This window comes from Phaenicophaeus curvirostris, chromosome 4 (assembly GCF_032191515.1).
Source record: "Phaenicophaeus curvirostris isolate KB17595 chromosome 4, BPBGC_Pcur_1.0, whole genome shotgun sequence".
NCBI lineage: Eukaryota > Metazoa > Chordata > Aves > Cuculiformes > Cuculidae > Phaenicophaeus > Phaenicophaeus curvirostris.
In genome coordinates, this window is record NC_091395.1 from 76429911 (window position 1) to 76453870 (window position 23960).

At 46.0% G+C, this 23960-nt stretch overlaps 1 protein-coding gene across 1 annotated transcript in view; it reads left to right on the forward strand.

Moving 5' to 3' along the window:
• ATRN (attractin) overlaps positions 1–23960 on the forward strand; it is a 198600-nt gene that overhangs the window by 60762 nt on the left and 113878 nt on the right. Inside the window, exons 4-10 of the mRNA XM_069856613.1 lie at positions 6914–7042; positions 11159–11364; positions 12657–12825; positions 15627–15717; positions 16862–17105; positions 19826–20009; positions 22393–22547. Of these exons, the coding sequence (XP_069712714.1) occupies positions 6914–7042; positions 11159–11364; positions 12657–12825; positions 15627–15717; positions 16862–17105; positions 19826–20009; positions 22393–22547 (1178 nt within the window). The remainder of the gene's footprint in view (positions 1–6913; positions 7043–11158; positions 11365–12656; positions 12826–15626; positions 15718–16861; positions 17106–19825; positions 20010–22392; positions 22548–23960) is intronic.

Genomic DNA, 23960 nt, shown 5'->3' on the forward strand with positions numbered 1-23960 from the left:
TGGACAGTGAGCGTGCATTGTCATCTCCTCTCAAGCTTCTCATCCCCCAGTACCCCAAGTCCTCCTCAGGGCTGCCCTCAACCAGTCATCCCCCAGCGTGGATTGAAACCACAGATCACCCTGACCCAGGTGTAGGACCTTGTTCTTGGGAGTCCTCTTCCTCCAAAAGAATCTTAGCTTTTCCTTTAAGAAAGTAAATTGGAGATGTCTCATTGTTTTCTCCACCCCTTATTATTTTTTTGTCACTGATTTATTTTTAATCTCATAGTTTCTGGTTTTGGTTTGTTCACTTTCTTGGTTAGTTTTCCTCTTGTAGTTGTGAGTACGGGGATGTGCACGGACTAGTTTTAATAAGGAAGAAGTGGTGATGTTTGGCAGGTGTGCGCAGGTGGGTCTAAGTATTGAGGAGAAAATGCCTTGCATTGTGTTTTGATAGACTGGGAAGCCAATGTGCCACTGATTCTGCACTATCACCCTTATCCTTTTGCTTGTCTTTGATCTGTACTCTGTATATTCTCCTTATCCTTTTGTGACTGCCATTTGATTCCTTTTTTACATGTTTTCTGCTCAGAAGAGCTTCTTATGCGTCAGATCTCTGCCACCCTGGTGGGTTAGGTCTCAGTAGAACATGATGAATGCATAGTCACCGTGACTGTTCCATGACAAATCATAGACTCACAGAATGATTTGGGTTGGAAGGGACCCCAAAGCCCATCCAGTTCCACCCCCTGCCATGGGCAGGGACATCTCCTACTGGACCAGGTTGCTCCAAGCTCCATCCAACCTGGCCTTGAACACCTCCAGGGATGGGGCAGCCACCACTTCCCTGGGCAACCAGTGCCAGGACCTCCCTACCTTCACAGGAAAGATTTTCTTCCTAGGAGCAAGATGATTTTCATTTATGAGATTAGGATGACTTCATAGAATCATAGAATGGTTTGGGTTGGAAGGGACCTTGAAGCTCACCCAGTTCCTTCCCCGTGTCACGGGCTGGGACATCTCCAACTAGATCAGGCTTCCCAAAGCTTCATCTGTCCTGGATCAAGAAAAACAATACAGGAGATGCCCTTCATTTTAAATAATCCCCTTTTTCCTCTGGTGCCTGGGAGGGAGAACGGCAGGCAGCATGCAGGGAAGGAGTTGGGTCTCCTGGGTATCATTTGTCTCTCTGCCATTGACTCTACCAATCCAGCACATGGAAAATAGAAGCGTTTCAGGGCAAAACAGAGGTTTGCCTTTCAACGCCTCAGAAATCGTGTCATTGGGCAGCTCGGCTGTGTAGGAGGATTTGTTTGCCTTGGAGTAGCGATGATTGCAAAATGTTTTGAAACCTTATAAAAAGAAATAGAAGCGGTACATTGTGAAATAGGTTAATCTTGGCCGGAGCTGAGGCTCTGAGAGATTTTGGATTGTAGTTTAAAGGAAGTCTTGCTTAATCCTTTATCATTCTGGTTCTGCATATTGCTTTTTTTTTCTTTTTTATGGCAGAGAAAGTTAAATACTGGTTTTGCTGTTTTATTGAAAGTGATGCTGTGGTGCGCACACTGATTTCATCGAGTCATAGAATGTTTGAGGTTGGAAGGGACCTTAAAGCCCATCCAGATCCAACCCCTGCTATGGGCAGGGACACCTCACGCTGGACCAGGCTGCTCAAAGCCCCTTCCAACCTGGCCTTGAACACCTCCAGGGATGGGGCAACCACCACTTCTTTGGATAACCCGAGCCAGTTTTTCAACACCCTTACAGTTAAAAGTTTCTTCGTAAGATCTCATCTCAATCTCCCCTCTTTCAGCCTAAAATCATACTCTCTCATCCTATCCCTGCCCTCCCTGATCAAGAGCCCCTCCCCAGCTTTCCTGTAGCCACTTCAAGTGCTGGAAGCTGCTCTGAGATGTCCCTGGAGCCTTTACCAGTCTGAACAACCCCAGCTCTTTCAGCCTGTCCTCATAGCAGAGGTGCTCCAGCCCTTGGATCATCTTTGTGGCCTTGTCTTGACTTGTTCCAACAGGTCCATGTCCTTGCTGGGCTGTGGACTGAGCGCAGGACTCCAGCTGGGTTGTCATGGAAGCAGAGCAGTGGGGGAGAATCCACTCCCATGCCCTGCTGCCCAGGCTTCTTTTGATGCAGCCCAGGACACTGTTGTCTTTCTGGGCCGTGAGTGCCCATTGCCAGGCCAGCTTGAGCTTCTCAAGTGACACTTTCCCAAGTGACAGGGGACAGGATGAGAGGGAATGGCCTCAAGCTCCGCCAGGGGAGGGTCAGGCTGGACATTAGGAAAAAAAATTCATGGAAAGGGTTATTGGGCACTGGCAGAGGCTGCCCAGGGAGGGGGTTGAGTCACCTTCCCTGGAGGGGTTTAAGGGATGGGTGGATGATGTGTTGAGGGACATGGGTTAGTTATTGATTGGAATGGTTGGCCTCAATGATCTGGTGTGTCTCTTCCAACCTGGTGATTCTATGATTCTCAGCCAGCAGCACCCCAAATCCTTCTGTTCAGGGCTATTTATTCATGGGTTTTGAGGTTCGAACTTTCGAAGACCTGATTGTTATCATGGTGATGTGTTTTCTTCATGGCTTTCTCTGAACAAAATGACATTCTATTAAGCTTCCCCGGGCTCTTTTAAATTTGTGTAGGTGGAGTAACATCCTCTTTAGTATGTTTAGATACGAGCCATCAGGAAGACGTGGAAAGAAAGGAGCAAGCAGGAGACAGTGGTGAGAGCATCCACTATGGAGGAATCTACTTTCTTCGCAGCAAATCCCCAAATCAAACTTTGTGAGAGGAAACAATCATCCTGTGCTCATCCTTTTATTAAGAAAGGTTATTAGGGAAGATTTTTGTCTTCTTTCACTGCTGCTCTTCACTCTGTACTTTTATTCTTCGCTGTCATTGTTTTCCCCTCTCTGGGGCCTTCCTACCCTGTAATATCAGCGATATAAGTGCTGCAAGAGTAAGACCAAAGAAGGATAAACCAGAACAAAGGAATTTTCTCTTGTCCCTGAGCTGTAGTTTGCCGTACCCTGAATTATATTCAGATGTCTGTTTTCCTGTCCTACAGTTTGCATTACAAAGGAAAACTCCGAGCCAAACAACAAGGAGAACTTTATTAGGTTTTTTGTTCTTTGATGTTTTGAGGTCTGTTGGGAGAGATCTTCATCAGATCAGAAGTCTCGAGTTTTAGAGTGAAACAGGCACCTCTACACATGGAAGAAAAGGCAGTGAAATTTGCCTTTTAATCCCATATCCTTGAGATCTGAAAGATGAAAAAATAATTGGCTTTCTCACAAGGAAATATTTATTCAGCTCCTTATCAGCAAATGTGCTGGAGTTGTTTAGCCAAAACATGGGATCAGGTTACTGTGTTTTTATGGCGCGTTGGTAAAACAAAGGGTATCTTTTTGTCCACAATAAAACTTGTTGTGTGGGAAGGGTTGTTTTGCAGATTTATACCTTACAGGTAACTCCTTCATCTCTTACGCTGCTGTGGATGACAATAAGCAGGGCAGAAGTGTCGATCTGTTTGAGGATAAGGAGGCTCTGCCGAAGGATCTGGCCAGGCTGGATCCGTGGGCTGAGACCAACGGGTTGAGGTTCAACAAGGCCGAGTACCGGGTCCTGCACTTGGGTCACAACAACCCCGTGCAGCTCCAGGCTTGGGGCAGAGTGGCTGGAAAAGTGCCTGGAGGAGGAGGACCTGGGGGTGTTGGTTGACAGCGACTGACCATGAGCCAGCAGTGGCCCAGGTGGCCAAAAAACCAAATGGCATCTTGGCTTGGATCAGAACCAGGGTGGCCAGCAGGAGCAGAGAAGTGATTGTGTCCCTGGACTCAGCTGTGGTGTGGCTGCCTGTTGAATCCTAGATTCAGTTTTGGGTCCCTCACTTCAAGAAGGACATTGAGGGGCTGGAGCGTGTCCAGAGAAGGGAAGGGTTTTGAGAGGTGGCTAAGGGACCTGGGGTTGTTTAGCCTGGAGTAAAGGAGCCTGAGGGGAGACCTCATCACTGTCTGCAGCTGCCTGAAGGGAGCTTATGGTGAGGTGCATGTTGGTCTCTTCTCCCAGTGAAAGACGATAGGACAAGAGAGAGTGGTCTGAAGTTGCCCCAGGGCAAGTTTAGGTTGGACATCAGTAAAAATCTCTTCACCAAAGGAGTTCTCAAGCCCTGACAGAAGCTGCCCAGAGAGGTGATGGACTCCCTGTAGATGAGGTGCTCAGGAATTTGGTTTAGTAGTGGACAGGTACGCTTGGGCTCTGTGATCTCAAAGGTCTTTTCCAACCTAGCGATACTGTGATTCTTAGTGCAACCCCCCCCAACATTGTTAGTTAAAGCTTTTGGCAAGGATTGCTGGGTGTCTGTGTTGTTCTTCGAGCACACATTGTATTGTATCGTGGGGACTGAAAAATTCAGGTCACATGCAAAATGCTTTCCAGGCGATGTGAATGGGTTGTTGGAGGTGGCTGAGCTTTCCTTGCGTGTAGAAACCCATTTACGCAATGCTAGGAACTGTTTGGAGTACGTTTGCTTTCTGCTCTGAAAAGAGGAGAAGTAAGTTCTTTTCAGGGGGAAAAAATTCTTTTCATCCTTGTGTTTTAGTCGGTGCCCTCGGATGTTCAGAAGTCGCAGGGCATGAAACCAGGCTCAGCTGCTTTCCCAGGAGAGCTGCAACCCTGGAGCTGCGCGAGCTGCCTTTGGTTCCCTGCCCGACACGCTCTGCTCTGGAATTTGAGGCTCTGCTTTTCATAAAGCTTTGACTTAACCTTTGAAAATAGGGCTGAGGCTGGGGGAAAGGTTCTTCTCTACAAGGAAATAACAGCTGAATGTAAATAGCCGGTGGCAGACAATATGCTTTGCTTAGATGAAGGCTTTAAAGAAAAATTAATGCAGCCGATTTCAAATTTATGCTTCCTCTTCTGTCTTTCGTGTGAGGGAGGAATGGGCTTCTTTGTTTTGTTGTTGTTAGGCTTCTGCTACAAGAAGAATCAACATTCCCAATTCTGTGCAGCGGGTAAATAGGTGGTAGGTACTTCCTTCAAGATGCATTTGGTCTCCTTTCCAGCTTCTTCCAGGTATTTTCATAGAATCATGGAATGGTTTGGGCTGGAAGGGACCTCAAAGCCCATCCAGTTCCACCCCCTGCCATGGGCAGGGACACCTCCCACTGGATCAGGGACTCCAAGCCCCATCCAACCTGGCCTTGAACACCTCCAGGGATGGGGCAGCCACCACTGCTCTGGGCAACCTGGGCCAGGGCCTCACAACCCTCACAGGAAAACCTAAGATCTTCCTAAGATCTCATCTCAATCTTCCGTCTTCCAGCTTAAACCCATCCCCTCTCATCCTGTCCCTGCGCCCCCTGATAAAGAGCCTCTCCACAGCTTTTTTTTTGTAGGCTCCCTTTGAGTACTAGAAGGTTGCTATGAGGTCTCCTTGGACCCTCTTTCGGCAGATCACAATATAAATCTGTACTTTGTCGAATCTCCAAATAGTCTTGCCCACCATCCTCCCATCTCTCCACCACCCCTTGAAAACTAAAAGGCTGGAGGATCTCACAGAATGTAGAAGGGTGCAGAAAAACAGCCAGAAGGAAGGAATGAAGTGGGATGCTGCAGTGAGCGTGAGAGCATTTTGGGAGAGAGAAGACAACAAATGTAGATGTGATGGATCTGATGGAGCTTTGTGAAAGAGTGGGTGGCAGGAGGTTGGTGAGTAAAGGTGGTTGTACTTACTTCTGGAAGAGGAAAACCCAAGAGACATCTGTGGATGCTCAGGCAGCAGATGCAAAGGGAGCGTGAGAAGCCACTTCATTGTTAAATTGTTGACCTCAGTACTGCAGGTTTTCTAGGTGGAAGGGGTATAAATGGTTGAGGAAGGAATTAGACAGAAGCATGGATGAATGGTTCATTTAAATGTGCTGGCTCGGGTACGTTCTTCAGGTCAAAGCACCTGAACTGTGGGTGATGCAGTGAGTCTTTTCCAACCTGGTGATTCTATGATTCTATGAACCTGGATAACAGAGCACCAGAACGTTGTGTACTGGATTTATTTATGATAGTCTTTCCCAAGCATTTGCTGTAGCCCAGAGTCAGGAGGAGAGACTGGGCCTGGCAGACCTTTAGTTTGGTTTGGTACAACCGGTTTTATGCTTTTGGGACACGTAGATTTCAGTTTTCAAACATGCCAGGTTGTTTTAGGTGTGGATCCTGTTTGATAAGAGAATAATAAGGACAACTGCCTGAGAGAGTTGTGGTTGTTCAGCCTGGAGAGGAGAAGGCTCCGAGGACCTTATTGCCATGTACCAGTCATTAAAGGTGTCTACCAAGAGGATGGAAGCTCCCTTTTTATGAGTCACGTGGAAAAGACAAGGGGTGATGGGGATAAGTTGCTCTTGGGGAGATTCCGATTGGATTCCAGAAGAAAATTTTTCACCATGAGAACAATTCAACATGGGAATAATCTCTGCAGGGAAGTGGTGGATTCCTCTACACTGAACACTTTTAAGGCTCAGCTTGACAGGGTGCTGGGACATCTCATTCAAACCACAGATCTCCTAAAAGGTTGGAGCAGATGATCCCTGAGGTCCCTTCCAACCTGGCATTTTATGAATGTGGTTTTAACTTTCTGAGAGGGACTTGAAGGTTCTTCTACCTTTGAGAATGGGCTGGTTTTGAGGAGTGGTTGAGTATCCGTATTCACGATGTTGAGATGTTTTCTTCTGAACTTTTCAGGAGTTCTCTTGAAGAAAAGCAGCCTGGAAACACATGAAAATATTGTTTACTTTCCACAAATACATTAAACTTGCAGTAAAAGTGCATTAATACTTTTTTTTTAATTAATCCTGATGTATCTATTGTTGCTTTGCTCTTTTATTTCATTTCCAACATGGCTTTATTTTGTTTTTTTTTTTTCTTTTCCAGTGGTCTCATCGTTCCTGAGAAAGACAGCAACGAAACTGTACCAGAAGTTGTAGCCACTTCTGGATATGCTCTTCTGCATTTCTTCAGTGACGCTGCCTACAATTTAACGGGGTTTAACATCACATATAAGTAAGTGGCACTGCTCCAAAGCGATGTTGCAGGTTGAGTGAAAAGAGGTTTCCCTTTTTTCTCAGTTTTTATCATGAAATAAGCAATTGCCGCTGAAGCATGTAATTACCAGTAGATACTCGAATTTAGATTTTTATCTTTATTATACCCTTGCAATGGCTAATAACTGGGATGTGCTCGGAACAGCTTCACTTGTCAATTGGAAGCGTGGGCAAATGTTTGCTCCGAAAGACATATTATTTATTTGATGTGATTAGATTTAGTTGATCATATTCATTCAAGCGGAGCTGATGTATTTTGTGCACGTGTGTGCTCCGTATGAGTTTGCAGAGAGGCTTCTGCTCAAACACCCTTTTGAATAAGTGCACGCACTTGGGACACTGCTGCTATGGTTCCTCAACCAATGATCCTTGGGATCATAGAATCATAGAATCATAGAATCATAGAATAACCAGGTTGGAAGAGACCCACTGGATCATCGAGTCCAACCATTCCTATCAAACACTAAACCATTCCCCTCAGCACCTCATCCACCCGTGCCTTAAACCCCTCCAGGGAAGGGGACTCAACCCCCTCCCTGGGCAGCCTGTTCCAGTGCCCAATGACCCTTTCTGTGAAGAATTTTTTCCTAATGTCCAGTCTAAATCTTCATCTGGCTCTCTTTTAGTCTGGAATGGGCTTCTTATGCTCTTTACTTTGTATTTTAAATATTTTAGGTGGGTTCTGTTCACTAATATATCTTTAGTCCTCATCGATAAGCTCTTTAAAAGCAATTTTAGGGTGGTCCTTAATTCATTGAATACTATTGGAATGGTTTCTTCTTGAAATAAATGTCACTGCTTAGGCCTGGCCAATTTCAGCACCTAAAACTGAGCAGTTGAGCTCCAAGTTCTCTTCCTCCTCCCCACCCCAAGGAAAAAGGGAAAGGAAAATGAAAGGAAAAGATCTGTGGGTTGGAAACTTAAACTACAGCTTTAATAAAAGGATGATGATGATGGGAGTAATAATGAAGAAAATAATAGAGTAATAAAATATAGACAAATGTATGAAATTGTGCCCCCACCCCACCCATTGATGACCCTGTGTCACCATTTGTTGACCCTATGTCACCACAGATGCTGTAGAGCAGACATGAGGGAAGGGTCCGAGGTGAGGAGGGAGCTGGGCTCAGGGACTGGATTCAGGAACTCACGGGTCCAGGATCAGAGGCAACAAGAGAGACAAGGTCCTCACTGGACGTCAGCCGTGGGAGAAGAGAGCAAGATCCTTGTGATCTCTCAGTTTTATCCTGAATGTGACGTCTATGGGATGGAATCCTCTGTAGGTCAGTTTGGGGTCACCTGTCCTTTCCAACCCTGCTGCAGGTGCCACCTTTCTCACCTCTTTGACTCAAGGCTCCACCAGCTCGAGGATGACCTTGGTTTCTGTAGATATAGGGGCAAGCCTTGGCCTTTCTCCATCCTGGTGCCCCGTGTGATCACTGCTAGAGACAAACCCTGTCTGAAAAACCTGTAGTTAACTTTCAGAAAGTGAGATAACTTTGACAAGACTGAGCTGAAGTCAGAAAACTGCTTCTGCTTTACCTCAAACCACAACAGTGAATGATCTCAGTGTGGACACGGTTGGCATTTCTATCCAGAGATGGAATTTCTTGCTTTTGGTTGGGATCACGGGCTTGGCATTTTTCTCTCCTACAGATGCAAATTATGTTTGTGCTGCATTGCAAGATTTTATTTTTGGCACAGAGGGAGTTCTTCCCTCTCTTTCCAAAAACGCAGCTGCAAAATCCTTGGTCACAACTGACTTTTTGCAAAATTGGAAGTTATCCTTCAAGTAAGGTGCTTGTTTTTTGAATTGTTGTCTTGGTGCTTTCGTCCTTATTAAGCACTTAAACGGTGAGTGGGTTCTTTGAAGAATTTGAGGCACTGAGCACCCCTTCAAAGTTGCAGAAGAAACCAAGGAGCCTCTGCCAAGTTACTTGGAACCCAGGAGCTGAAACAGGAGCATTTTGAAAGCCTGGCTGATACCATGAACCTTGACACCATCTACTGCCAGCTGGTGGGGTTGCACCATTGCAACATAATAGAGAAATTCTTGTACAAAATAACTTTGTGTTTTTACAGACTCTTTAAGATATTGTAATATTTTCTTAGCTCTCCACATTCTTGATCATTTAAAACGATTTTCAAACACTGTTTGTGTTTTCTTTCTTCTCTGGGACCTCATTGTTAGGTTTGATAGGAATGGTTGGACTCGATGATCCAGTGGGTCTTTTTCAACCTGGTTGTTCTATGATTCTATGATTTTCCTCCCAGCATTTTTCAGAGTAAAAAGGGTGTATGTATTTCTTTTCAGTTTAACAGTCTTTATAGTTGCTACTGGATGTGGTACTCGAGAAACACCTGTGAAATTATGGTCTTGGAGCCATAATATGGTCTTGGAGCCAGTGACTCCACCTGTGGCATGAAAATGTTGCGTAGAATCCTCATCTGGTTGATACCCCGGCAAAAACTGGCATTTAGAATCATAGAATTGCTTTGTTGGAAAAAACCTTTGATGTCATCGAGTCCAACCATACGTGTCCACTACTCAACCTGATCCCTGAGCACCTCATCTACCCAGCTTTTGAACACCTCCAGGGATGGGGACTTCACCACCTCCACCTCTGCCAGTGCCTGAGAACCCTTTCCGTGAAGAAACTTTTCCTAATGTCCAATCTGAACCTGCTCTGGTGGTTCCATTTGGAAATGAAAAGGGTCTCAGAATTTGGACCTTCACCAAGGATCTGTCTGGTTTTGCGTCAGCTACATTGCAGATCTTATAAAATCAGAAATTATTCAAAACAGGCACATCTTTGGATGAGGATTCATGTCAAGTGTGTTCCTTCGGTAAGCAGATCCCAGAATAGCTCGTAATTGGGAGTAGGTTAAGTATAAATGGCACAGACACCACAAAAGCCTTAAGCACTGATTAAACTTAGCGAAGCACTGATCCACGTACTGTTGGGCATTTTGAAGCAATTCATTTGCATTACAAGCAGCTATAAATCATATTGATCACTTTTTGGAGGACTTGTAAGTTTAACTCATTAAGTGAGGCAGCTCTATAGCTGGTAGAGAACAAATCTCTTCAGGTCATAGAACCATAGAATGGTTTGGGTTGGAAAGGACATTAAAGCCCATCCAGGTCCAACCTCCTGCCGTGGGCAGGGACACCTCCCACTGGATCAGGCTGCTCAAAGCCCCGTCCAGCCTGGCCTTGAACACCTCCAGGGATGGGGCAGCCACACCTTCCCTGGCAACCTAGGCCAGAGCCTCACCATCCTCATTGTGAAGAATTTCTTCCTAACGTCTAATCTAAATCTTCTCCTCTCCAATTTAAAGCCATTCAGCCATTCCGCCTTATCCTGTCACTCCAGGCCCTTGTAAAAAGTCCCTCCCCAGCTTTTCTGTAGCTCCTTTAGGTACTGGAAGGCCTCTCTAAGGTCTCCCTGGAGCTTTCTCTTCTCCAGGCTGAACAACCCGAACTCTCTCAGCTCGTCCTCAGAGCAGAGGTGCTCCAGCCCTCAGATCATCTTCTTGGTCTCCCCTGGACCTGTTCTAGGAGTTCCATCTCCTTCTTATAGTGGGAATTCCAGAAGTGGACACAGCACTCCAGGTGGGATCTCATGAGGAGTAGAAGGGTAAAATCACATCCCGTTCTAGATGAGCATCTCTTGTTGGTTTGTACTCTAACAAACAGCCATATTACCTTTCCTCAACATCACTCTTGTATTCTTGGCCTCTTCTCCCAAGTGACAGGGGACAGGATGAGAGGGAATGGCCTCAAGCTCTGCCAGGGGAGGTTCAGGCTGAACAGTATGAAAATTTTTTTCACGGAAAGGGTCATTGGGCACTGGCAGAGGCTGCCCAGGGAGGGGGTTGAGTCCCCTTCCCTGGAGGGATTTAAGGGATGGGTGGACGAGGTGCTGAGGGACATGGTTTAGTGTTTGATAGGAACGGTTGGACTCGATGATCCGCTGGGTCTTTTCTAACCTGGTGATTCTATGGTTAATAAGCGATACAGCTCAGGATTCTGTTTCATTACTGACCAACCTTCTTTCCCTGACGTTTGCAGTTTCAATATGTGTCCCAATAATTGCTCCGGCCGAGGAGAGTGCAGGCTCAATAACAGCAGCAACGCTCTCGAATGTGAATGTGCCAAATACTGGAAAGGAGAAGCCTGTGACATCCCCTACTGCACCGATGACTGTGGGGCGCCTGCGAGAGGGCACTGCAACTTTAATGATACGAAGGCGTGCGTGTGCTCGGCTGGCTGGCAAGGTGAGTGTCCTGATTAATATGGAGAAGCTCTTGTTAGGAGGTTTCTTGTTCTGTGTGTGGCTCTTGCAGCTTAATTGGGAGTGTTTGAACATGTTCTGCTTAATAAGTATTAGCATTTTGACTCGGAACAAAGTATCTGGTGTATCCATCTGCATTTTTGTATCAGAGGATCATATGTTACTGGTAAAAAAACCATTATAAAGCAGGTATGCTACCATATAAAGCAGAATAAAGGTGTTGTGTGCAAGTATTGGCAGAGAGAGTTGGGATTGTTCAATCTGGAGAAGAAAAGGCTCCAGGGAGACCTTAGAGCAGCTTCCAGTATCTGAAAGGGCTCCTGGAAAGCTGGGGAGGGGCTCTTTATCAGGGAGTGCAGGGATAGGATGAGCTGAAAGGGTTTTAAGCTGAAAGAGGGGAGATTGCGATGAGATCTTAGGAAGAAATGTTTACCTGTCAGGATGGGGAGGCCCTGGCCCAGGTTGCCCAGAGAAGTCTTGAGCAGCCTGGTCCAGTGGAAGGTGTCCCTGCCCATGGCAGGGGGTTGGAACTGGATGATCTCCAAGGTCCCTTCCAACCCAAACCTTTCTATGATTCTGTGATCCATGTGGATTTTTTCCTTTACTGAGAGCTTTCTGCTTGCTGCCCTTCTGCCACTCTGTGGAGAACCGTGAAGGGAAGCCTGGCAGTGAAAAAATTGCTTAAGAGCAGCAGAAATACAGGAAACAGTAAGTCAACGATGCACAAAAATGTATTGCTGAGAAGCAGAAGAATGAAAAGAGGGAAAGAGAGCTGTAGACCCTTGGGTTTTTATAGTATGGTGCTCAGTGATTCTTCTGAATGATCTAGTGAGTCTCTTCCAGCCAGGTGATTCTATGAAGCTTTCGCAGGTGATGTGGGGACTTATATGGTACACGGTAGCTAAATAAGTGCTGGAAGATGACCTGTTGGTGTGGGGTGGGAAGGGGTGTGCACCATGTCCCCCTGTCATCATAGCAGAGAGAAGAGAGTGGAGTTTCTGCTTTGTTGCATCACTGATTGATCTGATCTCGAACCGCTTTTTAGTTTTGGAAACAGTTTTAAATCTGAATTTCTTGGTTATGGCTGGGAGATCCCACACCACGTCCATCATAGATTGCTGGTGGGGGTAAGGAAAGGAAGATCAAAGCTCCCACCAGCCACCTGGCTGTGCACCATCTATGTCTCCTGTGATGCAGGACGTTGACCTCCAGCTGAAACACAGGTTTGGGCTAAAAAAAAAAAATCAATGTAACTTTTAAACCTTATTTTCCCAGGTCCTGGCTGTTCAATTCCTGTTCCTGCAAACCACTCGTTTTGGACCCGGGAGGAATACTCTCTTCCAAAACTTCCTCGAGCATCTCACAAAACTGTAATCCATGACAATAAAATGTGGATTGTTGGAGGCTACGTCTTCAATCATTCTGACTCTCAGAAGGTTTTAGCGTGAGTATAAACCTGGATAATAAAGTTCTAGTAGAGGAACTACTTCTAGCGAACGTTGTGCTTCGGTCTGCGCTCCATCTCCAGGGAAAACACCAATAATAACAACTCCGACTCCTGTTTGAGATGAGCTGATTTGGGGAAGGTAAAAGCGTAGGTTCCTGATATTCGGTGAATTTCTCCTTCATCTGATTCTGACACCATTAAACTATTTGCCATGTATTTCTAGTTTAGCTTTTGAATTATATCTGGCCTCCTATTCAAAGAGAGTAATTTTGCTTCTGTGTTGCTGGCCTTTACTTATATCTGTGTGACTTAAGAGTGTTTGGCTCCTTAATTAAAACATAGTGATTACTGTGGATGTTTATGCACCAAACAGGGAGAAGAATTTAGGATGAGGATATTTATGCAGTTAGTCAAGGAGATTTAAGAATAACTTAGATATGGTAAACGGAGTTAAATCCAGTTGGCGACCGGTCACAAGTGGTGTCCCCAGGACTCAGTGTTGGGTCCAGTTCTGTTTAATATCTTTATCGGTGATCTGGGTGAAGAGATTGAGTGCAGCCTTAGTGAATTCGTTGATGACACTAAGCTGGGCAGAACTGTTGCTCTGCTTGAGAGCAGGAAGGCTCTGCAGAGGGGTCTGGACAGGCTGGATTTGTGGGATGAGATTCAACAAGGGCAAGTGCCAAGTCCTGCACTTGAGACACAACAACCCTGTGCAGCTCCAGGCACAGGGAAGGGCAGCTGGAAAGCTGCCTGGAGGAGAAGGAGGAGAAGGTGTTGGTTGACAGCAGCTGAACATGAGCCAGCAGTGGCCCAGGTGACTAAGAAGGCCAATGGCATTTTGGATTGGATCAGAAATGGAGTGGCCAGCAGGACCAAGGAAGGGATTGTGCCCCTGGACTCAGATTGGTGAGACCGCTTCTCAAATCCTGGGTTCAGTTTTGGGCCCCTCACCACAAGAAGGACATTGAGGTGCTGGAGAGCATCCAGAGAAGGGAACAAAGCTGGGGAAGGGGCTGGAGAACAAGGGTTGTGAGAAGTGGTTGAGGGACCTGGGGTTGTTTATCCTGGAGAAAAGGAGGCTGAGGGGAGACCTCATCACTGTCTACAACTGCCTGAAAGGAGGTTGCAGTGAGGTGGGAGTTGGTCTCTTCTCCCAAGTGGCAACTGATAGGATGAGAGGAAATGGCCTCAAGTTCCCCCAGGGCAGGTTTAGATTGGACATCAAGAAAAACGTCTTCATGGAAAGGGTTCTCCGGCCCCCACAGAGGCTGCTGAGGGAGGTGGAGTCACAATCCCTGGAGGTGTTCAAAAGCTGGGTAGATGAGGTGCTCAGGGATCTGGTTTAGTAGTGGACAGGTACAGTTGGGGTCTGTGATCTTAAAGATCTTTTCCAACCAAGCGATTCCTTGATTCTCTATCAATAGTAATTGTGTGTCTCCATCGTAAAAAGCATTTCAGGGATCCTCTTGAGCCTGGTTGTTTTGGGCAGATGTAGGCAAAAGCTGTTTTTTTTTCCCAGGGATAACTGCAACCTCACTCTCACGGACCTAAGGGAGAGCTCTGTGCTCTGAACTGACCTCCGGAGTTAATTATTCTTGTAGAGGAAGGTAAAGAAGAGCTGAAACTGCACACCTAGTTGTAAAATGCTTGCTGATTACATCCACAATTTACTCTTTCCAAGTCATACCTGAATTTTCAACAGATACCCCATGGCTTCATCAAACACTGCCTCAGAGATGATTTGATCTTATAAGGCTTTAAGCCTGATGAGTTCATTATTTATCTAAAAAGCCACAGGCTGTTTTCAGGGCAGAAGGTTTATCTAGTTTCAAGTTCACAGAAAAAAATATGCTTGATTGACAACGATATAATTAAAAAGTGCCTTTTAAACATAGGCACAATTTTTTAATCCAGCAGTTGGAACTTCTCTGAGCTTATTGTGAATTTAGAATCATAGAATGGTTTGGGTTGGAAGGGACCTCAAAGCCCATCCAGTTCCAACCTCCTGCCATGGGCAGGGACACCTCCCACTAGATCAGGTTGCTCCAAGCCCCATCCAACCTGGCCTTGGACACCTCCAGGGATGGGGCAGCCACTCTTTCCCTGGGCAACCAGTGCCGGGGCCTCCCCACCCTCATCATGAAGAATTTCTTCCTAATGTCTAATCTAAATCTTCCCTCTTCCATTTTAAAGCCATTCCCTCTCATCCTATCACTCCTTGTCCTTTGCAAAAATCACTCCCCAGCTTTCCTGAAGCCGCTTCAGGGACTGGAAGTTGCTCTAAAGTTTCCCTGGAGCCTTTTCTTCTCCAGGCTGAACAACCCCAACTCTCTCAGCCTGTCCTCATAGCAGAGGTGCTCCAGCCCTTGGATCATCTCTGTGGCCTCCTCTGGACCCCTTCCAACAGTTCCATCTCCTCCTTATGTTGGGGATTCTGGAACTGGACACAGGACTCCAGGTGGGGTCTCACCAGAGTGGAATAGAAGAAGAGAATCTTCCACTTTCTGCTCTTTGGGTGGATTATGTGGATTAAGTTGTTGTAGCTTAACAGACAGCACCTGAGCTCTTGGTTTTGTGCGGGAAAGAAGACTTGAGGTAAAGCAAATCAATACAGACCAGGTTTGGCTGGTTTTTTTAATCCATAAGGAGTCTGTGAGTGCTTTGTGCATGCGGAAATCACAGTAGGACTTCTGTTAAATAAAATAATTTCCCACAAATCCTGGAAAGGACAAGCAATAATCTTATTGCCTTTGTTATCTACTTCTCGGATCATTAATTCAGGTTTTGTTACACAGGTATGATCTTATTACTGAAGAGTGGCTTCCACTGGAGAACACTGTGAACACCGTAGAGATGAGATACGGTCATTCGCTGGCGTTGCATGAGGTACGTTCACTGTTGCAGACTCATCTCCCAGCTGGTCTCCCCCTTCTCTCCTGCAACGACCTTCCACATACCAGTCTTGCTTTAGGAGAAACATTTCTCCTTCAAAAACTTCACCATGGATATCCTAGTCTGTGTACCTGTGCTCCAGGGAGCCCTTGGACTGATGTTCTAGAAAGTCATGGAATGTCCTTAGTTCCATAGAATGTCCTCTGAGTTCAATTTGTAGTGTGAACCGATCCAGACAGGACAGGTGGTGAAGTCTGGAGAGCAGATCGGTGCACGTAAGAGTAGACACACCTTTCATGCTTTGAATCAGTTGAATTATTCTCCAGGCTCCACTATATTTTTTATTGATATTTCATAGGGTCATTGAATCATAGAACGATTTGGGTTGGAAGGGACCTTAAAGATCATCCAGTTCCACCTCCCTGCCATGGGCAGGGTCACCTCCCACTGGATCAGATTGCTCCAAGCCCCATCCAATCTGGTCTTGAACACCTCCAGGGATGGGGCAGCCATGACTTCTCTGAGCAACCAGTTCCAGTGCCTCACCACCCTCATCGTGAAGAATTTCTTCCTAACATCTAATCTAAATCTCCCCTCCTTCCAATTTGCAATCCATTTAAAGCAATTCCCCTCATCCTACATAAAAAGTCTCGTAAAAGGTCCCTCCGCAGCTTTCCTGGAGCCCCTTCAGATACTGGAAGGCTGCTCTAAGGTCTCCCTGGAGCCCTCTTTTCTCTTGGCTGAGACATTCAGGCAGCTAAATTTTGATGTCTTTTAGCTGAAGGTCAGTCCTGCCCCATACACCACCTAAGCAGCCAGATGTCTCCAAGCAACCAGGTCTAGTTGAAGATGTCCCTGCTGACTGCAGAGGGGTTGGGCTAGATGACCTGTAAAGGTCCCTTCCAACCCAAACCATTCTCTGATTCTATTCTGACATTACTGACTTTGCTGCAAGCCCTGGCGATGGTGATTTCTTTCATATCAAATGTGACTAGTGAAGGAGAAATATTTCTCCTTGAGATAGGAGAAAATCTTAGGCTCGTAGAAGATAAAATGTAACAACTTCATTACTTAGATATTAGCCATTTCCTAAATGCAAAACCTCATTGGCTTCTCTTTTAAACCTCACTTCTTTCAGGATGATATATACATGTATGGTGGCAAAATAGATGCAACGGGGAATGTGTCCAGCCAGCTGTGGGTGTTCCATATTTCCAACCAGACCTGGACTCAAGCAACGCCGAAAGCCAAGGAGCAGTACGCTGTTGTTGGCCACTCGGCACACATCGTCACCCTGAAAGACAACAGAACAGTCATGCTCGTCATTTTTGGCCACTGCCCTCTGTATGGGTATATCAGCAACGTCCAGGAGTACAACGTGTGTGAGTAGGACCCTACTGACCTTTGTCTTCAGTTTTAACACTTGGTTTAAAAGTTAAATCTGTATTCACATAGCAAAACAAAGACAGATATGTTCTTCTCCTTCTATTAATATTTACAAGATGTTCAATCTTAACTTCCAGTGTTTGTATAACACAGGGAGCAGGAGCCTCCAGCTTTACACAGCTTGTTAGGTCCCAAAGATGAAGAAGCTGTGATTGAATCATAGAACGGTTTGGGTTGGAAGGGACCTTAAAGCCCATCCAGTTCCAACCCCGCTGCCATGAGCAGGGACACCTCCCACTGGATCAAGCTGCTCAAAGCCCCATCCAACCTCGCCTTGAACACCTCCAGGGATGGGGCAGCCACACTTTCCCTGGGCAACCTGTGTCAGGGCCTCCCCACCCTCATGGTGAAGAATTTCTTCCTAATATCTAATGTAAATCTTCCCCCTTCCAATTTAAAGCCATTTGCCCTCATCCTATCACTCCAGGCCCTTGTAAAGAGCCCTTCTGGCTTTCTTGTAGGCCCTTCAGGTACTGGAAGCTGCTCTAAGGTTTCCCTGAAACCTTCTCTTCTCCAGGCTGTGCAACCCCAGCTCTCTCAGCCTGTCCGAAATGCAGATGAAGGACAATTACAGAATCACAGAATCACAGAATAACCAGGTTGGAAGAGACCCACCGGATCACCGAGTCCAACCGTTCCTACCAAACACTAAACCATCTCCCTCAGCACCTCGTCCACCCGTGCCTTAAACACCTCCAGGGAAGGTGACTCAACCACCTCCCTGGGCAGCCTGTTCCAGTGCCCAATGACCCTTTCTGTAAAGAATTTTTTCCTAACGTCTAGCCTAAACCTCCCCTGGTGGAGCTTGAGGCCATATTGAGGAACAAAGTAGGATTGAGCATCAATTTAGATGACTTTTCCTCTTTCCCTTTTTTTGAAATTGTTTTTTTGTATCCTGTGAATACAAGAAAAGCTGGAGCAAAACAATCCAAGTATCCACGTAACCCTTACCTGTGTCTCCAGTTCTGGTGATTAGAGAATGCTTAGGGGAACTGGGAATGACTTTTCTGGGCCTCCATTTGCCCCATCTCTCTGGGAATAGTCCAAACTGACTTTAGGATCCAGAGATTTCCACTGTCATCAGTGCAGAAGAGTAGAAAGCTCCCCTTCTGTTGAACTTGGCTGCTCCAAAAGGGCTCTCAGGACGCACACCCCTGGTTCCGCTGACCATGTAGAGAGTGTAGTTAAGCACAGGAAGTTCAAAACATGAGTGTGCTGGTTGTTGTGAGAAATAGTGGCCGTATCTACACTTTTTGACCTGTTAGCTTTACCCTTCACTCATCCTGATACAGAGAATCTACTGGGGCCAACACTGATTCCCTGATGTCCACATGAGCGAGCTTACTTCCTCGAGGAGAATCATAGAATCACAGAAACACTAGGATGGAAAAGACCTTTGAGATTATGAAGCCCAACCGTACCTGTCCGATACTAAATCATATCCCTAAGCACCTCATCTACTCATCTTTTAATTCCCTCCACGGATGGGGACTCCACCATAGAGATACAGCATGTAACATAGTGGTTTTGTTTCAATTGCCATTATATTCTGTCTGGAGTCCTTCAAACCAATGTTATTTTAGCAAGTGAGATATAGGACCATTAGTCACCTATTAGGTTTTAACAGCAGCGTTCTTCACAGTCGCACTCAACTCGGCTTCAGCGCTGTCTGTCTTTATATACATATAAAATAAAAGTGCTCTTGGGTGCCGTTCCACAGCGAGCCACGGTGCTGGCATTTTCGTGTCATTGAAACGTCGTCTATTATTTCCATGCGTTTTATCTCTCGTTTACTTAGCTTGCCTGCAAAATGCAATGAATGACCGTCAAAAAGATGTCCCTAGTCTAATTAAAAAGTCTTGACAATACTTCTTGACAACAGACTCCTTGAAGAAGTTTGGATATGAAGGGTAGAAACCGTGCCTGATCTGAGCCAAGGAAAAACCCTATTTGTTTCACAGAATCACTTGGTTGGAGAAGATTTTTGAAATCATCGAGTCCATCCATACTTGTCTACTACTAAACCAGATCCCTGAGCACCTCATCTACCCGGCTTTTAAACGCCTCCAGGGATGGGGACTCCACCACCACCTCCCTGGGCAGCCTCTACCAGTGCCCAAGAACCCTTTCCATAAAGAAGTTTTTCCTGATGTCCAATCTGAACCTTCCTTGGTGGAACTTAAGGGCATTTCCTCTCATCCTATTGCCTGTAACTTGGGAGAAGAGACCAACACCCACCTTGCTACAACCGCCTTTCAGGGACTTGTAGGCAGCGATGAGGTTTCCCCTCAACCTCCTTTTCTCCAGGCTAAAAGCCCCAGGTCCCTCAGCCGGCTCTCATAACCCTTGTTCTCCAGTCCCTTCCCCAGCTCCGTTCCCTTCTCTGGACGCTCTCCAGCCCCTCAATGTCCTTCTTGGAGTGAGGGGCCCTAAACTGAACCCAGGATTCGAGAAGCGGTCTCACCAGCACCGAGTCCAGGGGCACAATCACATGCTTGTTTTTGGTGGCCACGCTGTTTCTGATCCAAACCAAAATGCTCTTGGCCTTCTTGGCCGCCTGGGCCACTGCTGGCTCATGTTCAGCGGGCTGATTTGTTGAGAACTTATTAATGGAGATAAATTAACCACGTTTCGTCACTCATTTTTCATTTCACAGACACAAAGGATTGGAACATCGTGCAGACGAGCGGAGCTTTGGTGCAAGGAGGGTATGGTCACAGTAGTGTTTATGATCCAAATACAAGATCGATTTATATCCACGGAGGTTACAAAGCCTTCAGTGCCAACAAGTACAGGCTGGCAGATGACTTGTACAGATACGAAGTGGATTCCCAAATGTGGTGAGTAGTTCTTCTTGTGTACCCCTGTCATTTTTGTGTGTAGAAGCATCACGGTTTAGCCCCAGCCAGGCCAATTTTGGCAGCTAAAATGGAGCAGTTGGGCTCTCAAATGCCTCCCCCTGAGCCCCAGGGGAAGGAGAACAGAAAATAAGAGAAAAAAGACTTGTGGGTTGGAAATTAAAACTGCAGCTTTAATGAAATAATAATGTGATAATAAGAAAACTAACAGCAACAAGAATAATTATGAAGGAAATAATAGAAAGTAATAAAATACATTAAAAAATGATTGAAATCATGCCCCCACCCCTCGATGACTTCATGTCACCACAGATGCTGCAGAGCAGACATGAGGGAAGGGTCCGAGGTGAGGAGGGAGCTGGGCTCAGGGACTGGATTCAGGAACTCACGGGTCCAGGATCAGAGGCAACAAGAGAGACAAGGTCCTCACTGGACGTCAGCCATGGGAGAAGAGGGCGAGACCCTCGTGATCTCTGTTTTATCCCAAGTGTGACATCTATGGGATGGAATCCTCTGTAGGTTAGTTTGGGGTCACCTGTCCTGTCCAACCCTCCTGCGGGTGCCACCTTTCTCACCTCTTTGACTCAGGGCTCCACCAGCTCGAGGTTGACCTTGGTTTCTGTAGGAATAAGGACAAGCCTGGACTTTTCTGCATCCTGGTGCCCCGTGTGATCACTGCTAGAGACAAACCCTGTCTGAAAAACCTGTAGTTAACTTTCAGAAAATGAAGTTACTTAGATGAGGCTGAGCTGAAGTCAGAAAACTGCTTCTACTTTACCTCAAACGACAACAAGCAAGCAAAAGGATGGGGTATTTGCTAGGGTATTTGTAACGTCATACATAGTTACCTGCCTTCAGGAGAGAGAATGTGCTCTTGGATCTGTTATTTTATGTCCCTTTATGAATAGAGAATCGTATAATTGCATATAATCAAGGCTGTGAATGAGCCAAGAAATCCATTTTAATCTGTTGTTGTATTAAAGCTGAAAAGAAAAATATTTGATGGGCTTTTCTTGCCAGCAGAACACGCTGTGCATACGAGCGCAGTTACTGCAGTCAAGTGAGCGATAATTCATTCTGCTGTTAAGACTGCAAAAGAATTTCTATTATAACCCCATTTTCATCTGGTTCCGTAACTGCTTGAAACATTCATTTCTTAAGCCGAAATCCTCTGTGATTTCTTTCTGCCCAAAGGTGAGTTGTATTAAACAGCTACAGCGAAACTTCACAACTTTGAGCTACAGAGGTGAAATACATTTGCTTCAATTTTGTGTTCTTAAAGTGATTTTTAAAGACTCCAGAGAGAAAGGAGACTGATATCCAGTATTCCAGTATTGTGTCCAGTTCTGGGTTCCGCAGCGTAAGGGGATGAGATTGTTGGAATGGATCCAGAGGACATCATGGGGATGATCTGAGGGCTGGAGCACCTCTGCTCTGAGACCAGGCTGAGAGAGCTGGGGTTGTTCAGCCTGGAGAAGGCTCTGGGGAGACATTAGAGCATCTTCCAGTACCTGGAGGGGACTTTTTACAAGGGCCTGGAGTGACAGGATGAGAGGGAATGGCTTTAAATTGGCAGGAGGGAGTTTTAGATTAGACATCGGGAGGAAATTCTTCATCATGAGGCTGTTGAGGCCCTGACCCAGGTTGCCCAGGGAAGCTGTGGCTGCCCCATCCCTGAAGGTGTTCAAGGCCAGGTTGGATGGGGCTTGGAGCAACCTGGTCCAGAGGGAGGTGTCCCTGCCCATGGCCGAAGGTTGGAACTGGATGGACTTTGAGGTCCTTTCCAACCCAAACCATTCTACGATCTTTTCAATTAACACATGTAAATTCGAGTCACCACGTCACCTTTTTTTGAGAGTATCAAGCAGCTTATATCTCCGCAACAACTGTCTGTGAGTCTGTGCTGATGTGTAAAACAATTAGTCATTAATTTCCCAAATGTTTCCTGCTCCTCTGTACATGCAAGGAGAACCACGCGTCCTTTCTAGATTGATTTGCTCTTCCACTTCACCTGTGGGATGGGCAAATCTGTCTGAATAAGGAGAAAATGTCACAAATGTGACAAAAACCCAGTTAATATGAAAGCTTGGTAATCCCTGAGGAAGAAATTGTTGATTTTAAGATCCATACCTTAGGAAAGAGGCTTTCATGGATAGATTTCTCCTATAAATCAGCAAGGAGATGGGAAGATGAGAGAACAAAATTATGAGAGTAAAGTAAATTTTTAAATACCTCATCTGGAAAAGCAGTTAAATACAATGCCCCCAACTCCTCCTCGATCCCTTCTTTCAGCTTGGATTTATAGCTTGCTTTTTCTTTGCAAGGTCCTAATCCTTGTCATTAACCCATGTGTTTATTTCTGTAGGACTGTTCTTAAAGACAGTAAATTTTTTCGCTATCTGCACACGGCTGTGATCATGAGTGGAACAATGCTGGTGTTTGGAGGAAACACGCACAACGACACCTCCATGAGCCACGGCGCCAAGTGCTTTTCCTCGGATTTTATGGCCTATGATATTGGTAAGTTCTTGCAGAACTAGTAATAGAAAAAATTCTTGGATATTCAAACAGAGCAGTCTTGAGAATGACAAATTTAGATGCTGGGTGTATTATGCCAAATAGAATCAGAATCACCAGGTTGGAAAGGACCCACCAGATCATCGAGTCCAACCATTCCTATCAATCACTAAACCATGTCCCTCAGCACCTTGTCCACCTGTCCCTTAAAACCTCCAGGGAAGGTGACTCAACCCCCTCCCTGGACAGCCTCTGCCAGGGACCAGTGACCCTTTCCATTAAAATTTTTTTCCTAGTGTTCAGCCTGACCCTCCGCTGGCGGAGCTTGAGGCCATTGCCTCTCATCCTGTCCCCTGTCCCTTGGGAGAAGAGCCCAGCTCCCTCCTCTCCACAACCTCCTTTCAGGGAGTTGGAGAGAGCAATGAGGTCTCCCCTCAGCCTCCTCTTCTCCAGGCTAAACACCCCCAGCTCCCTCAGCCGCTCCTCTTGTTCTCCAGCCCCTTCCACAGCTTCATTGCTCTTCTCTGGACTCGCTCCGAAGCCTCAACATCCTTCTTGTGGTGAGGGGCCCAACACTACAAGTGTTCTGCAGAAGAATGTGTAATCTGGAAAGGCTCATTCGGCTTCCTACGTGGTACCAAGCAGATGAGCTGTGCGGTGATTTCTAGTTAAATGCAGCAGCAATTCTTTCGTTTATACACTTGGACAGCCTGATCCAGTGGGAGGTGTCCCTGCCCGTGGCCAGGGCTTGGAACTAGATGATCTTTAAGGTCCTTTCCAACCCAGCCTATTCTATGATTTTATGATACACAACCTCAGGCATTAAAAATCATTTCTTAAGCAGAAAGCTTGTTGTTCTGTTGTCATAGAATGGTTTGGAGTGGAAGGGACCTTAAAGATTATCAAGTTCCAACCCTTCTGCCATGGGCAGGGACACCTCCCACTGGATCAGACTGCTCCAAGCCCCATCCAACCTGGCCTTGAACACCTCCAGGGATGGGGCAGCCACCACTTCTCTGGGCAACCTGGGCCAGTGACTCGCTACCCTCAGAAGAAACCATTTCTTCCTAAAATCTAATCTTAATCTCCCCTATCTCAGCTTCAAACCGTTCCTCCTCATTCTACTGCTGCTCTCCTACCATGTCATCCATCAGCCTTCCTGCTGTTTTGAGTACGTTTTAATCTGATTTATCATAAATGCAGGCTGGTAGCGCAGTCGGGAGCGCTGGTCACTGCTGAAGCTCAACTTATGTGTCACACGCTCTTGGTTTAACTGGGAGCTGGTTGACTCATTTGGCTGTGCTGTTTGTCATGTCACTTTGTTTATATGTGCACTTTATAGGCGTAAATATTTTTGTAAGCGCTATTTAACAATAAGGCTAAAGGATTAGCTTTTATTTGGAAGGACCTGGATTC